The sequence below is a fragment of the Nyctereutes procyonoides genome, unplaced genomic scaffold, assembly GCF_905146905.1.
Source record: "Nyctereutes procyonoides isolate TBG_1078 unplaced genomic scaffold, NYPRO_anot_genome, whole genome shotgun sequence".
NCBI classification, from domain to species: domain Eukaryota; kingdom Metazoa; phylum Chordata; class Mammalia; order Carnivora; family Canidae; genus Nyctereutes; species Nyctereutes procyonoides.
In genome coordinates this window covers 33,698,316-33,715,305 of record NW_026575160.1, presented here as the reverse complement: position 1 = coordinate 33,715,305, position 16,990 = coordinate 33,698,316, and the positions used below count along the sequence as shown (strand labels likewise).

The 16,990-nt window shown below is 46.6% G+C and overlaps 1 protein-coding gene across 1 annotated transcript in view; it reads right to left on the bottom strand.

Moving 5' to 3' along the window:
• Positions 1–16,990, bottom strand: part of PTPRZ1 (protein tyrosine phosphatase receptor type Z1) — a 173,136-nt gene that overhangs the window by 71,766 nt on the left and 84,380 nt on the right. The window contains exons 3-6 of the mRNA XM_055314632.1: positions 9,137–9,316; positions 6,844–6,995; positions 3,397–3,492; positions 2,816–2,882 (exon numbers count right to left, since the gene is read on the bottom strand). Of these exons, the coding sequence (XP_055170607.1) occupies positions 2,816–2,882; positions 3,397–3,492; positions 6,844–6,995; positions 9,137–9,316 (495 nt within the window). The remainder of the gene's footprint in view (positions 1–2,815; positions 2,883–3,396; positions 3,493–6,843; positions 6,996–9,136; positions 9,317–16,990) is intronic.

Below are 16,990 nucleotides of genomic sequence, written 5' to 3'. Positions count from 1 at the left end.
CACACCTGAGTCAATGCGGCTGTATTGGCAACCAGTCACTATTCATTTGAACACACATTGGTGACTAAATCATCAACCAGATGCTCCCCTTTTATAGGAGGTTGCTAGCAAGGGGGGAAGATGAATAGGAGGGAGATAAGGAGACAAAGACCGTGACAGGGTCACGCATAGGGAAGAGCCCCTAAATACCTGACCGACTCTTGCTACTTAGGGCGGTAAGATTAAGATGGGGCCATGTCAACACAGTCTGCAAGGACTTTTCAGTATACAAATTCCTGGGCTGAATTTGTGATTAAGAAAGCATCAGAAACCGTCCTTATGCCAACTCCCAGTTGAGAATCACGGATAATGTTCCCTGGAGTGTGTCTCTTCCTCTGCAACTTGGAAGAGTCCAACCAACCAACAGTTCTCTTGTTTTCGTGGACTCCGCTCGGGGAATACCAACATGCTAGCCTGTGTCGATGCCACCTCACCTGCTCTCTCGCCCAACATGGAGCAGGTATGGTGGAAGGAAGGGAAAGAAGGAGAGGTCGGAGTGGGGAACGGATGGGACATGGGTCTGTCTTTTGGAGGAATATAAGAAATGAGGAATTGGTCCACGTTGGAATAAGAGATTTCATAGTCTCGATGATCGCGGAAAAGTGTTGCTTGTTGAACAACTGACATTCTGCGGAGAATATGGAGCAGGACTGGGGAGCGAGGCTGTAGCTCCACGTCACCGCCTCCCGGCCGCCACGGCCAAAGGCCAATATTGGGAAGCCTTCAGTTTATGGGGCACGAGGGGATTTTCTAGACTCTGAGATAGATTTAGTCTAAGAACTCTCAAAATAGAGACATTTACCTTTCAGAGGATTTCACTATTTAGTTTGTACAGATCATATCTAATAACCATTCAGGTCAAATTGACGCATATAACTAATACGAATCCCTACAGTGTAGAGGGAGCAAATTCTGTGGACAGACCAGGATCTGCACCCTGGCTCTACTACCACTTCTTAACCATATAAGCTCACGTGTCCTTGCTGACTATATTGAAATATTAAGTATCTAGTGGGGCAGGTGATACACCTGCAGGATTATTATTCTCTTTTCTGGTAAAGGAGGAGGAAAGAAGCCGGTGCACAGGTAGCAGGGCAGAGACTCAGAGAGCAGAGGACCTGGGGGCAGATTGGGAAGTGGCCCCAGGCAGTCCGAGAGACAGGAAGTTCTGTTTCCAAACTAAGAGCCAGGAGACAGGACGAATGGCGCTGCTGGGAATCCAGAATCTCAGGGAGGTTATTAGGCGGCAGCCGAGGCTCCGATGAAGCGCTTCCCTCAATGGCTTGCGCACAGTTAACATTCAAAAGGAAACCTTAGCCAAAGAATATGAGCAAATTGGTTCTTAAACTCCTGTGAGCCTCAAAGGACGCTCCTAGGGAGACCCAGAAACAACGATGAAGCCTTGGGAACAAGCGGCCCAAGTGCCGCAGCGGCACAAGTCAGGACTAACCCCCTCTTGTTGGGACTTGGGGCTGCCGCAAGGCCTGGGGACATTCAGAGTTCATCTTCCGCACGAGTTTCAGTGTAGGGATTCAAACAAGTTGCCTTCTTTCAGTCTTGATAAAATCCACTTTCCGACTAAGTGAGGGAAAAATTAAGCGTGGCTTATGGCATTCAGTGCCCAATTCCGCAATCGAGTGGATGGAGGAAGGTAACAACTTCATCTTGCATTTGATTGCACCTTTCAAAAAAAAACCCAATGAAAGCAGCCCTGTGTGAGCTCACCAATTCCTGACTTCTGCAAAGTTCTGTCCATCAAGATCATCACATGTGGGCGACAGAGAGGAATCAATGCTAGGCCTGGCTTTTGCTTTCAAAAAGGATCTATATGAATTTGGTTCCTGCTTTCAAAATTTTGCAGCTTCCTGGAGAGGAATGATTCTTATTTTAGCAGTAACTCAGAGCAGCAGCTTTAATACCGTGTGTGTGGATGCTTACTAAAAATAAAATAACAATAATAACAGGTTGGCTGTCTGTTGCCCATGTTGTCACGAGCATTCACCGTGACAAATGCCAAGATCCACGGTGGAACAATATCAAAGCATATGGCATCTTCTTCTATGTAAGTGTTTGCCTTCTTCCAAAAACCCTGTCATACTGGAAAAGCAAAGGACCTATCAAGGAAACCACCAGGAAATAAATTTTAACTTGAGTAATAATTCTCTTTTCAGTTTAAAATATGATGTTTATGAAATTAACTGGTCTCAGATTATAGAGTCTTTAACAAATGTACAATGCAGTCAGAATGGATGAATACATTTTATTTTTTAAAGATTTATTCATTTATTTGAGAGAGGGAGAGAGCATGCTCCGGCGCATGTAGGGCACAGGGGGAGGATGGAGGGAGACACAGAACCCTAAGTGGATTTCTCACTGAGCATGGAGCCCAACTCGGGGCTCAATCCCAAGACCTGAGATCATGACCTGAGCCTAAATCAAGAGTGCGATGCTTAACCAACAGAGCCCCCAGGCGCCCCCAGAGTAGATAAACACATTTTAAATGCGTGATGTCATTATCTTCAAGAATAAAATCGGAAAACTTCAATTTCCTGCTTAACATGAACATTTTATGATTTTTATAAGACAAAAATTTCAGGTAAAATATTCTTTAGTGAGACGTGTAATAAATCGTCAAGTGTGAGAACTGAACGATTGCTCTTCTTTGAAAAGGTCTTTCCTTCCTCCTCTTGGAACAAGTTACATTTGTAATATTATAAACATTCACATGCATCCAAAGGAGAAATCTGGAAGAAAGAGATTTCTCCAAAGAGCTTACCGAAACGGCTGACACTCTCGACTCCGTCAATAATTGCTTTGTAATCCAGATTTTCTTCCATGCCAACCTATTAAAGAAGAATGACATTCTAAGAATGGGATAAAACATTTGATTAACTCTTCTTCAATGACTCTTATTTGATGACTCTTCAATGAAAAGATGAATGCATTGCATTTTCAGTGCCCAAAAGCAAAGTCCTCCAAACGCACACTTGTTTTTTAAACAGGGAGATAAAAACAAGTAACGTGCACAGAAATCGGCTACCTTTTCAATTCTGCACTGAGAAAAGTACAGCGTAAAACTGCGGCTTCACAGCCCCTGCTCCACGTGCTTAGGATGCTGTGCGAGTCCCCAGGGGCCAGTCCGGGCTGCACAACAGCTGCTCGCGGGAAGCCACGTACCCCATCAGTGAAAGCAAGAGCCCCCTCTGCCACACAGCAGCCAGGGGGCTGTTCTGTTTGAAGACCATCACCAGTTATTCCCACTTGCGAGCTCTTCCATCAAAGAGCATGCCTCAAAACGTCATATCAGGTGATCGCGGAAGGAATTAGGTTAGCGTTCGATCTACGCATCATGATTACCTCGAACAGAACGGATAAAGCTCTTAACTTCCCTTTTGCTTTTACTGCTTCCTCAAAACTTGAAAACCGGTCCGCGTCAAAGCAGTAGATCTGCATCTGCGGATGCAACAGTGACAGCTTTATTATACACGAGGACATCCAAAGGGCACCACAGGAGCGATAAAGTAATTCACCAATTCAATAAATACTATTAGAAAGGCTCTTTAAAGCTGCATGATTCTATATTCTGTACAGTTTCAGAATCTTTTATCCATTACACGTGTAGACGCCTGCATTCACTAACACTTACCACCCTGCAGGGAGGAAGGAAATGCAACGTGAGACACATGGAGGACAGAAACGGCCGCAATGGGGCTAACAGGGAATACTGAGGCAATAACATCCTAGAAAAGCCGTCTCATAAGATAAACTATCAAATATCACTGTGACTATTTTTTCTTTTTCTTTCTTCCTTTCTTCCTTTCTTTCTTTCTTTCTTCCTTCCTTTCTTCCTTTCCTTTCCTTCTTTCTTTCTTTCTTTCTTTCTTTCTTTCTTTCTTTCTTTCTTTCTTTCTTTCTTTCTTTCTTTCTTTCTTTCTTTCTTTCGTCACACAGAGAGAGAGAGGCAGAGACATAGGCAGAGGGAGAAGCAGGCCCCATGCACCGGGAGCCCGACGTGGGATTCGATCCCGGGTCTCCAGGATTGCGCCCTGGGCCAAAGGCAGGCGCCAAATCGCTGCGCCACCCAGGGATCCCCACTGTGATTATTTTGTTGGAATTCTTTCAAGTGTGGTTTCATCTTTGGCTGGACGTGCCTTTCCTAATGGTCTGGGTTACCTTTTGGACATTATCATACCACCTTTCAGTTCTTTTGAGACTTCTGTATTTATTTGAGAGCGAGCGAGAGAGGGTGCTTGTGGGGAGGAGGGACAGAAGGGGGCGGGGACGGAGAACCTCAAGCAGACTCTGCACTGAGCTCAGAGCCCAGCACAGGGCCTGATCTCCCAACCTTGAGATCATGACCTGAGCCGAAGGCAAGAGCCGGGCGCTTGGTGGGCTGTGCCGCCCGGTGCCCCCGCGTTCTGCTAATGGTGAAATGCTCAAGGACTCTCCGCATCTACCTACAAAATACCAAAAAGAATTTCAAGGTCCTATTCCGAGTGTCCTGTCCTGCCGCCAGGCTGTGTCCCTTGTGAGGTTCTCCTTCAGCCTTTCCTCTCGCTGCTCACCGTGCACCCCATGTCCCGAGCGTGGAAATCGGGCCCCTCAGCCTGTTGGAAAGCCTCTGCCAAGGCCGATGCTGGGTTGGAGCCGTGACTGGAGAGACAGCAGGTGTGAGGGCCAGGACGGCCGTGGCTCCTGCCCCAGGTGATGGCAAAGACTGCTGGGAGAGGGGCTGTAAACCAACCTGGCGGGGGGGCAGCTGCAACACTGGTGGAGGAGGTGAAGGCGGGTGTGGGCAGGGGGCGGGCAGGGGGCAAGAGGGGAGGACCGAGGGCACTGGGAGGTAGCTGGCTGTGACTGCAGCTGAGCACACGGCCGAGAAGACACGATGGTGGGGGACAGGCAGGGGCCACTCCATGGGGCTCTGGGGAACGTAGGGTCCCTCCAGCCACCTGGGCCGGGGGCGGGGGCCAGTTCCAAGGCAAGAGACAAAGGTGGGCCGCGGTCCCTCCGCCCTCCCACCTCACCTAGGGCTGACCTGAGAGGACGGGGTGCAGGAGCCAACCCCCACCAAGTCAAGGATGCCCTGAGCTCCCTGTGTACACCTTGCTGGACAGAGTCCAAGGAAGAGAGACAACAAACACACGGTCCCTGGGAGAGAACCCGAGGGGCTTTCTAATAAGAAGATGTCTGAGGTGTAGTGCACAGATGCTGCACCATTTGTTCTGCTGGTGCAGGGGCTTGTGTGGTGAGGGGTTTTCTTCATTCTCCTCTTTGCTCTAAATGAGTAGTATTGTGACAGAGTGAATCTCCCTGACGGGAGAACGTTCTATGTGTAAGGCATTGACTCTTATTTCCTTCGACAAACCAAATTTGATGAATGTGCTTTTCCTTAAGGATAATTAATATCCTTAACAGTTATCCACTGAAAAAAATGGATCAGCTGTAAATCAGAATGTGCTTATCCACATTAAAAGCTTTTTAGTTCTTTAACGGATAATTCACTCATCTTATTTTTATTCTCAATAATAACTATTTTGACAACGAAAGGAACACAGTTTCATTACAACTAACTTTAAAAATATGGGAATTTTGAAGGAGAAAAGAAAAGGCACCTATCAGGCCATCACCCAGGGAAAATCACTGTTCATGTCTTCTTGGCTTCCCTCAATTATTTTTACAACAGTAATAATTCTCTCTCTCATTTAATGTTCATAATAACTTCATAAGGCAGGTGCTACTCCTCTTATGTCACTTTCACAAGGGACACATGGAAGCTCAGGTAAATTAAATATTTGCATAATGTCACGTCCATGATTCCTAAATGGTGAAGTCAGTAGTCAACCCTAGTCCATCCGACTCAGACTCGGGGCCCTCAGTCACTGTTTAACGAGTTTCCATGTTTTACAAAATCAGAGTAATGATACTGCAATATTATTTTATTTTCTGCTTTTTAAAAGCAGTAATATCTTAAAAAAGAAAAAACCCATTAATATCTCATGATGAACCTTTTCTGTGTAAATAAGTCATTGAAACACATGATTTTTACAAGATCTGTAATATTCCATCATAATATATTTTTAAATACATTTTTATTCGGTAATTTCTAATTTCTACACTGAATGTGGGGCTCAAACTTCCAACCCGGAGATCAAGGGTCACATGTGTCACAGACTGAGCCAGCCACAAGCCCCTCCATCATGATGTATGCAACCATTTCCTTTTCTTTCAATTTTTTATTATTAAATATCTTTGCACATACATTTTTGAGCCTGTTTTTATTTTTTAGACTAAATTGTTATGAGTAGATATGGTGGGCATTGGGAATAAAATGTGTAAAGTTCTGGATAAAAACAAGGAAAATACCAATTTATACTCTTTCCAGATGTATCAAAGCATTTGTTGTATACTCATTATTTATTTGTATATTTTTTTTACAAAATTCAAAACTGAAAAATGTTCTCATTTTATTTTGCATTTCTCTGATACTCCAGTAAATTGATAAAATTTTCTTTTTTTTTTTCCCTCTCCTCCTGAGCTGTAAGAGGAATTTCATTTCTTTTACTCAACATCTGCTCAGATGTCAGACATCTATAGTGTGGCCCCCTGGGTTGCAAGAAGTGGAAAATCAAGTATAGGTCTTACTGAGCTTAGTCCAGTGAGGAAGGTAGATATCAACCAAGAAACCAGACAGATATAACTATAAATTATAAAATTTGATCATAAATTAATCAAGTCATACACTACATAAAAATCTAGATGGTTTAGAAAACGAAACAGAGTAACCCGTGGAACCAGACTTACTTCAAGTGGAAATTTTTGTCCTTCTAAACTATGTTCTGATCCTTCAGAAGACATATTGCATTTTCCCCAGTGGAAACTTATCTTGCTTGCTTTGAACACCATTTCTGAAACTCCTCCACTGAGACGGTAGTCATTAGTGAGATTAATCTCCACTTTAGAGAGAGAAAAAAAAAAAAACAACAACACAGAATTGCATCTCTTTCTGAACATCAAAATTACAAATTTCAACTAACTTTTCCTCAGTCAAAGGTACATTAAAAAATTATTTGCTAAATGAAAAACAATGAAGTTGCCATTTGGAAGCTAAGCTTGTAACTCTGCAAAGATACACTGGATGTATCTCAGTGAACTAAGACAAGGACCTTCACTGCCGTAGGACTCGAACCGCAGCAGGCAGCCGGTCCCTCTGTCCCTCTGCCCTGTTCTGCTTGGTGTCCCGAAATCACCTGCCCCACAGCTCTGCTTTCCTAAGGCATTTGATGGTGGTGAGGGGACAGCGCAGAGAGAGAAGGAACAGAAAAGTGGAGAAGAAATGTCTTCCCTTGGAGGTGCCCCCCCTCACTTTCAACCCTCCCCACTCCTTATCAGCAGGTGTCTTGTCCCATGTCCTGGTCCCTGCAAGCAGGCATCATCCCAGCTTCAGGAGGCTCCCGCACTTCTGTCTGGTGGGAAATCCCTTCCCACTGGAGGGGTCTTAGCCATGTGATGTTTGCACCCCAAGGGGCAACCCAGAATCTTAACTGCTCTTGTTTGAGCTCCACAGCAGATATTTTGACTCTATTTTACAAACGGTCTGAAAAACCAATGCTTCTTTTAAGAGCCTTTTACTGTCTCTCCATCAGATTTAAATAGTCTTTGTTCCATGAGGCAAGAAACCATGGTTGGCGTTAGGGACTGAACGCAACATCTTGGCCAGCTAGCTAGAGACCTAAACTTCCATTAGTAATAATAACAACAAAAACAACAAACAGTAGCAGCAATGCTCAACATTTCTGTACCACTTGCAATGTGCTAGGCACTGCACTGAGTACTTTATATGTGTTAAACACTTGCCTTTTACACAACCTCACACAATGAAGGAAGGGATACCATTAAGACTCCCTTTTACAGACAGGGAAACTGAATCATAGAGTTTAGGTAACTTGCTAAACGTTCCACCCGTCACGGTTCCACTTGAAAGAGCCAGCAGTGAACCTAGAAAGGTCAAGCATTTAACTAGATTCCTTTAAGGAAAATAAAGCAGATATTACCTGCTTTACTTCTCTGTAACATCTTTCAAGACTGGTAATGAGAACATCAAGTTTCAGGACAATATGCTGTTATGTATTTAATGAACATCTTATAATGTATAATAATTTTATTAATTATTCATTAGTTTAAAAACACCTATTGAATGCTTAGTGTGTATCAGGAACTGATAGAAAAATTATTACCCTCATGGGACTTAAAATTACTACATTCAAATAATTGCATTACCAAAATATCAAGAATAAAGATTAACTAATGATAAAACCACTCAACATAGCTTCTATTATAATTTAGAATAGTTTTTCTGATGAGTATATTTGCTTTTATTATATAACTTCCCCATATACTATAATTTTGTTTAAAATATAGTATCAGAAAAGGAAAGTTATTTACTCTTGAAGATTATTTTGTCCCTCTATTGTTTACTGGAATTTTTTTGTGGTATTATATTTTGTATATTTAGGGAAAAAAAAGACAGCTCTTTTAAAAAAGCATTTAGAGAATTCTTTCTAAGGACAGTATATAATTTTGAACTTTGTATATAGAAGCATTAATTTCTTTATTTTTTTTTTACTAATTTCTTTTCTTAAAATTCAATTATAGTTGATTGCTTTTTTTTGTGTCCCAATATTGAACATAGCATGGGGTTGAGCAAACAAGCGTCAACACAGTGTCCGAGGAAAGGAAATTCTGATTAACTAGGTGATTTAACCAGAGATGGAGTTATTAAACTGCATCAGCTGTATCCTGTGTTATCACATCTTCTGTGGAGGCATCACTATTGTTATATTATTGGAGAACAGGATGGGATGACCCAGGTCATTTTATTTTTGTACACATTTTCAAAATGTCATCTAAACTTCCGATTTACTGTATTATACTTGGTTTCTTCTACTAAAGTTTCAGGGCAGGTCATAGTACTTTACACACACAAAAAGGAAATGAAATAAAATGAAGGAAATGAAAATAAAATGAAATTGATATATAAACATACTCTGAGCCCAATAGACACACTCAAGTCACAAACAAAATGCAAACATTTTACCTGTTTTCCCAGTGTTATGAATGAAGGTGTTTTCCAAAGATGTTTTATCCCAACCCTGAAATTTAAGTTTCTTAAGATTCACGTTGACTTGGGTAAGATCTTCATCAATGTTGATGGGAGACTGTTTGGGGCTACTACACGTTGGGTACTTCTTTCCCCAGTTTTTTTGATTCAGTGCCCCTAGGGAAAGGAAAGGGTAAGAAGTTAGTTTTTTAGATACTGTGCAAAAAGCTCAGCTTTGTATTCTTAAGTAGTCCAGACATTTCGTAACCATAGATATAATAGTAGAAGACACTGGAACATTTTTGAATCGGTTCCTAAAGCAGTTGTGCCAGGGTGGGGTTCTGGGCTTTGCTGTGATCCACGGTGGGAGGCCTCTGTGAAGCCGCTCGAGCTCTGACTCAGCAAGGGCTCAGCTGGGCCCTCGCTCCTGGCTAATCGACAGCAGCCTCCCACCACCTCTCCGGCCTGTGCAAGGCCAGGTCCAGCCATCAGGTGCGGCAGGTGCCAGGTTCTGGCCTCCCTGTGTGCTCCGTGGGGCGGGTCCCTTCCGGCCTCCTGTCACCCCACCTATGTGATCCTCATGCTCTCCCTGAAATGTCTCCTCCTCTCTCTCACTCTTGTTTGTTATTTGTTATATTGTGCCCAAGATGGTGAACCTCAGAAACCACTGAGGAGCTGACACCAATGCAAGTACATGAGAGTTTATTAACAAGCTCGAGCTTGGGTCCAAGTGCACCCGACACAGCAGAGCAGGGACTTGGACCCAAGCTCGAGCTTGTTAATAAACCCTCGTGTACTTGCATCGGAGTCAGCTCCTTGGTGGCTTCTTGGACTCGCAATCTTGGGCACAACATCTGGGGGCTCGTCCGGGATCCGAGAGACCCCCAGGACCACATCCAGAGGGTTTCACGCCTGGTGAGTGTACTCAACTTTTTCCACTTTTTGTGCGCATATTCTCTGAGAGCTCTATACTGTACTTTTACCTGTAGGAATTCCCATCTGTATTAGATTGACATTGGCTTAGGCGGATGCACTGGTGGGCCATCGACCGGGGGTCTTGAGGAGATGTCCCTTGCCCCTGCCGGGAGGACTGGGTCCTCATCTGTAAGGAGGGCCGACTGCCAGCCCTTTCGGGTTACTTTCTGTTTTGTCTCTGCGGCCGCACTGGAATGTTTGTCTGTGTTATTGTGTCCTTGTTAATCGTCTTTGCTGTCTGTGTCTTGGTGTGGATGGGGCACATAATGGGGCAGACAAAAACCACTCCCCTGCCTCTTATGCTCTCCCACTTCTCGGACGTTAGGGAAAGAGCTCATAATCTGAGCACAGACATATGGAGAGGGAAATTTCAAACTTACTGCATGTCAGAATGGCCAACCTTTGACGTGGGATGGCCCCAAGAAGGAACTTTCCACCTACCTTTTATCTTAAAGGTTAAGGCCGTGATCTTCAGGGACAAACCAGACAGCCACCCTGACCAGGTGCCCTACATCCTGGTCTGGCAGGACATGATCGAGAATCCCCCCTCCTTGGCTAAAACCATTTTTACTCCCCAAAGCACACAACTCGGCTGAAGGTAAGGAGAGACTCTAGGTCCACTGCCAGACTCTCCCGGCGGGTCTCCAGGCTCCTCGGCAAGCCTACCGATCCGGCCGAGGTATATGTTGTGAGACAGGGTAAGGATGAGAGTCCAGCAGCCTTCCTAGAGACAGTCATGGAGGCTTTTAGGCAGTGCACCCCTAGGAACCCAGAAGCCCCGGAAACAAAGGCTGCAATTATCATGGCCTTTGTAACCAGGCTGCTTCAGACATTAAAAAGATACTGCAAAGAGTAGAGAGACTAGGGGAGAAGAGCTTGCAGGACTTAGTAATAGTAGCAAAAAAAGTCTATAATAATAGAGAAAGTCCAGAAGAGCAACAAACCAAACTAAGTGACCGGCAGACCTGAAACTTGGCCAAGATCCTGCTGGCCACAACCATGGATGACCCACGGGAAAGATGGAGGCACCTCAAGAAGCTGGCTTCAGGGACAGGTAAGGAGGATGGCCCTGGTCCCCGTCGGGAGCGCCCTAAACTGAACAAAAACCAATGTGCTTATTGCAAGGAAGAGGGCCACTGGGTGAAAGACTGTCCTAACAAAAGATCTAAGGCCCCTGCCAAGATCTTGGAGATGGTGGACCTGGACGACTAGGGGAGTCGGGGTTCGGCACCCCTCCCCGAGCCCAGGGTAACGCTCAGAGTGGAGGGACAGCCCGTTGAATTCCTAGTGGACACTGGGGCACAACATTTGGTTTTATTACAACCCCAAGGAAAATTGGCAAGCAAGACCTCATGGTGCAAGGGGCCACGGGCGCCAACAGTACTCATGGACTACCCAGAGAACTGTGGATCTCGGCATGGGCCGGGTATCCCACTCCTTCATGGTCATCCCCGAGTGTCCCTACCTGTTGTTAGGTCGGAATTTGCTCACCAAGATGAGGGCACAAATTCGCTTCTACCCCGAAGGGGCAAAAATCCTAAACAAGGAGGGGCACCCGATTCAGGTGCTTGTCCTGAGTTTAGAACACTAATATTGTCTCCATCAAACACCCTCAGCCCCAGTGACTGACACTGACCGTTGGCTGCAGGACTTTCCCCAAGTGTGGGCAGAAACTGGGGGAACTGGGCTGGCCCGGCACCGACTGGCCATATACATAGAACTAAAGCTGGAGGCAGACCCTGTCAGGGTCGGCCAATACCCCATGCCTCTCGTCTCCCTAACCCAGACTGGGACCCCCCTCTGCATGACTGTCAAGAAATTTTGGCGCAGGTGCACGGAATCAGAGCTGATCTGAAAACTTATTAGGAAGACGCGCCCTCTTCCTGGAGAGCCGGAGCCGATGGCCTTCACTCTGCCCCGGGCATACTCTGGCCTCTAGGCACAGCTTTATGATTCGGCCCATCTGCCGCTTGTCCCGTAAAGGTTGTGGGCCTGGGGCAAACTGCTCGGCCGACTGATGGCGTGCGACGGCAATGGGGAACGTGCAGCAGGAGTCCGTGGGCCCGCGCACGCTCCTATGTCCTCCCGCACCCAGCAGGAGGCTCACGGTCGTGGTGCAACAAACACGAAACTCCCAGGGTCCACGAACGAGCCTGCACTGCGTGCGTGGCTGGCGGTCACCTCTGCGGATCCTGGCGCGGCGCGGCCACCACCAAACGCTGGACTTCTGCCGGGCAACCAGCTGCTCCTGCCATCTCCGTCATCCCCTGCACGCAGAAGCCATCCCGGCGCCCGTCCCTGTCTCTTCCCCATCGAGCCTCTGGGTCCGCCTCCCAGGGACGTCCTCCAGCAGACGGCTCACGGCTGCCGCTAGCTGCCCAGCCCAGGCCGCTGTCCCTGCGGGCCCCAGTCTTGCCGCGCCCCGAGCACCTGCCATCACCCGGAGACCGTGAGGGCGACTGAGGGGCAGGTCCCACCAGGACGCTGCTAAGCAACAGGCTAATTTTAACTGGGTCCCCAGGAGATGCATGGACACATTAAATTTTGAGAAGCAACGGCTTGGACATTTCCAGGGCCTTCTAGTGGGTCTCTGGCTTCTCCTCGGGCCCCCCACCTACAAACCCACTCTCCCTGACATGGTGGGCAGACCTCTGAGAATATGACAGGATAGCCATTCCTGTAACCAGGTCACGTTACACGACAAAGGTGACGGGGGTCCCTGCTGCGATGCTGTGACAGTACAGAAGGCTCATCCCAGCTCACTGCGGATGGAGAGATCAATGTGCCAGACATTCGAAGCCGTGCCTGCCCCCCGCCGGGGCTGGAAGAGCGGGGCGTCCAGCCAGGCCCCGGATCCCGGAGCGGCCCCAGGCCGACAGCCAGCAAAACAAGCACACCACATGCCAGTTACAAACAGACCAACACCGGGTGGTTCCTCTACACACGAGGTTCCTAAAATAACCAAATTCACGGGGAGAAAGCAGAACGGCTGTCACCTGGAGACGGGGCGCTGCTTAATGGGTACAGAATCCCGCTGTGCAAGAGGAAAAGTCCTGGGGATCTGTTTTCCAACAACATGAGTACACATAACACGACCAAACTGTGCACTTAAAAATGCTGAAGATGGAAAATTCTGTGAGTCTTTTTTTATGGCAGCAGAAGTAGTAGTTAACCAAATAAACAAAATAAACAAACAAAAAATAGGGACCTGGACCTCAATCTTACAAAAAGGAAGGGAACCCTGCCAATGCCCCGCCGAAGCCCCACACTTCACGTGAGAACACAGCCCAGCCAGCGGCTCGGTTTCACTCAGGGGACCCTGAGCAGAGCACCCGGTTCAGCGGTCACTCCTCTCTGACCCCTGACCCATGGAAACTATGAGATAATAAATTATTTTTTTTAAAAGATTTTATTTATTTGACAGAAGAGAGAGAGAAAGAGAGAGCAAGCATGAGTTGGGGAGAGAGGGCTAGAGGGAGGAAACTCCCCACTGTGCAGGGGGCCCGACGCAGGGCTCGATCCCAGGACCCACAGAATCATGCTCCATGCCGAAGGCAGACGCCCAACTGACTGAGCCACCCAGGCGCCCTGATTAGAAATGTGCTTAAAAGCCACAAAACTTGGGGCCCCTGGGTGGCTCAGTCCATTAAGCACCTGACTCTCAATTTGGGCTCAGGTCATGACCTTGGGGTCCTGAGGTCAAGCCATGAGCCCAGCTCCGTGTCAGGCTCTACACTCAGTGGGGAGTCTGCTTAAGATTCTCACTTCCCCTATCCCTCTGCTTCTCTCCTGGCTCCCTCCCTCCCTATATATATAAAATCTTTAAAAAAAATAAAATAAAAGCCACTAAATCCAAAGCAATTTGTTATGTGACATAAGAATACTAATATAATCAATAACTTATCTTTTAAAATATTTATCAAATCATGTCGTTTCCTGACCTGGGTCCCTCTAATACCCTCCATCTCACTCAGAAGAAAATGCAAGCTCCTTTTTTTTTTTTTTAAAAGATTTTTATTTATTTATTTATTCACGAGAGACACACACAGAGAGAGAGGCAGACACAGGCAGAGGGAGAAGCAGGCTCCACGCAGGGAGCCTGACGTGGGAATCTATCCTGGATCTCCAGGATCACGTCCTGGGCTGAAGGCAGCACTAAACTGCTGAGCCACTGCCTGAAAATGCAAACTCCCTAACGCAGCCAAGAGGTTCTCTAAGACCCCATCTTTCCCACCCTCTCTGATCCCATTTCCTGCCGTGGATTCCAGTCACACAGGCTTCTCTCCCTGGAGCACGGGAGGCCTCGGGGCTTGGCACTCGCTGTCACTTCTCAGGAATGCTTCCCGACGGCTCCGCCCCAGGTGTCTGCAAGGCCCACTCACTCACGTTCCCACGTCTATCAGGTCTCTCTGCTCAATGCACCTCCTTGGGGAGGCCTTCCCTGAACACCCTGCATAAAAAAACACTTTCCTCCATGGTCGTTCTCAATCCCTTCTCCTTATTTTATATTTATTCTCCTAAAACATGAGGTTTACTGAGTAGTTTCCGCACCCCAGCAGCTAGGAAAAAAAGCCTGGCACGTAGTACATGTTCAATAAAATACTGGTTTAATGGCTAAATCAGACAAATAAAACATGATCATGTTTTTTGTTTTATGAGTTTAAAATCTCAAAAAGATCTACCATGCAATGACAACAGAAAAAAAAAAAAAACCAACAACTAAGAAACATTTCTGAATCAGGCTCTAGGTCGTATTTGACTGGCACATGATAATTTTGTTGAGTAGTCCCTATTAAATTTCTGCTGAAGAGTATCCAGAAAGACTTTAAGTCTGGACATTTTATTTTATTTTATTTTTTTTAAAAAATTTTTATTTATTTATGATAGTCACATAGAATGAGAGAGAGAGAGAGGCAGAGACACAGGCAGAGGGAGGAGCAGGCTCCATGCACCGGGAGCCCGACGTGGGATTCGATCCCGGGTCTCCAGGATCGCGCCCTGGGCCAAAGGCAGGCGCCAAACCGCTGCGCCACCCAGGGATCCCTTTTTTTTTTTTTTTAATTTTTATTTATTTATGAAGTCTGGACATTTTAAACCTCAATGACTCTAAATGACTAGATTATGCGTGAAGTATATCAAATGATTATATTGAGTCTAGATTCAGTTTTAAACACCAACTAGATCATGGGGCCAAATACAGTACAGGTTCAAGAACACTCCTGAATCTTTGTGATTAAATTGTGGTTTAATTAATTGTGATTAAATTGAATGTTTGTGATTAAAACACAAAAAGATTCCAAATTCTTTTTGTGAAAAGTCTGTAAAGCAGAAAAAGCCCAGAAAAAAAAAAAAATAACTTGAGGTTCTTCTTGCAAAGGGCTCTAGAAACAAGATTGTTTCAAATTAGAAGTAGCAAGCCAAAGGAAGTAAACTAATGAAGTGTTAAAATTGTGCACGAGGATGAAACACAAACCAAAGAAGCATTAAATAGATTTTACCTATCTTTAATAATGAAATGTCGGTTTACTCTTATGCTTAAACATTATTTTTTAAATTTCCAATTAATATGCTTAACATTGCAGCTGGAACCTTCAGTGGCTGAGGCAGGCTGGCGTCCCTGAGAAAGCAGGTGTACAGAACTCATCACAACTACCCCGTATCCACCTGAGTGTTATCAGCGACTGTCGTGAAGGAAGGATTAGGACTCACTGTGGTTGCAACAGGAGACGATGCGGTGCCCAGCCACGCGGAGGCCTGCAGAGGACCACACGTCCGCTCTAGACAACTGAAATAAATGGTCCGTTCACTTACTCCTCCATTCTTCCACCCGCACACCGACTCCTGAGTCAGGGTCACCTGTGAGATTCCCGCGCCCTCCCGAGGGCCCTCAGCAGACCCTTCTCTGTTGGTGGAGCTCTAACTCATCGACATGGGATTGCCAGACTGGGAGTCTGGCACAGAGTAGAAACCCATCAAATGCCGTGATGGGGGCTGTGGGCAGCAGTGCACGGATTCAAGATTTACACTCGGTGCAGCCTCTACTCCCACCAGGAGGAAGGCAGTTGGAGGCTCTGTGGGAGATCTGCACGAGTTCAGGCTGGTGGGCTGGTCTGCGTGCTCCCGCATTCCAGAAGGTCATGGGGGGCGGTGCAGCAGAGGCCCACAAATGCCTGAAGCAGCAGATGGGATGGAAACAATCACAATGGAGGCCTGGGGCCAAGGGTAGGCGCCTGGGGCAGAGGGAATCAAGGGCTGACCAGGCGGGGGCAAAGCTCAGGCGCTCAGAGAAATGAGCAGTGCAGCATGGTCCGGGGAGCGCAAGCGGCCACCAAGCAATTCCAGAAGGCCATGGAAAGACAGACGGTCAAATGCCACTGGGTAGGCCGGTGGGAGGCAGGGAGGCTTGGAGGAGCACAGCTGCCTTGTCAGAGACGCAGCTCGCGGGGACGCGGGACGGGAAAGAGGGACGGGCGGCCTCGCTCAGGGCAGTTTCTTTTTTTTTTTTATTTTTTTTTTTTAATTTTTTTTTTTTATTTATGATAGTCACATAGAGAGAGAGAGAGAGAGAGAGGCAGAGACACAGGCAGAGGGAGAAGCAGGCTCCATGCACCGGGAGCCCGACATAGGATTCAATCCCAGATCTCCAGGATCGCGCCCTGGGCCAAAGGCAGGCGCCAAACCGCTGCGCCACCCAGGGATCCCTCGGGGCAGTTTCAAGGGCATCTTCCGTTTGTCTTCATTCGATCTTCACAGAATCCCTGTGCAGTAGACTGAATGCCCCAAAATCCATCTTAAAAATTATAATACGATCCCCCGTGGGATGGCCTCCAGGGGCGTTCGGCTCATCAAGGGCAGAGGCCCTGTGATTGGGGTCCG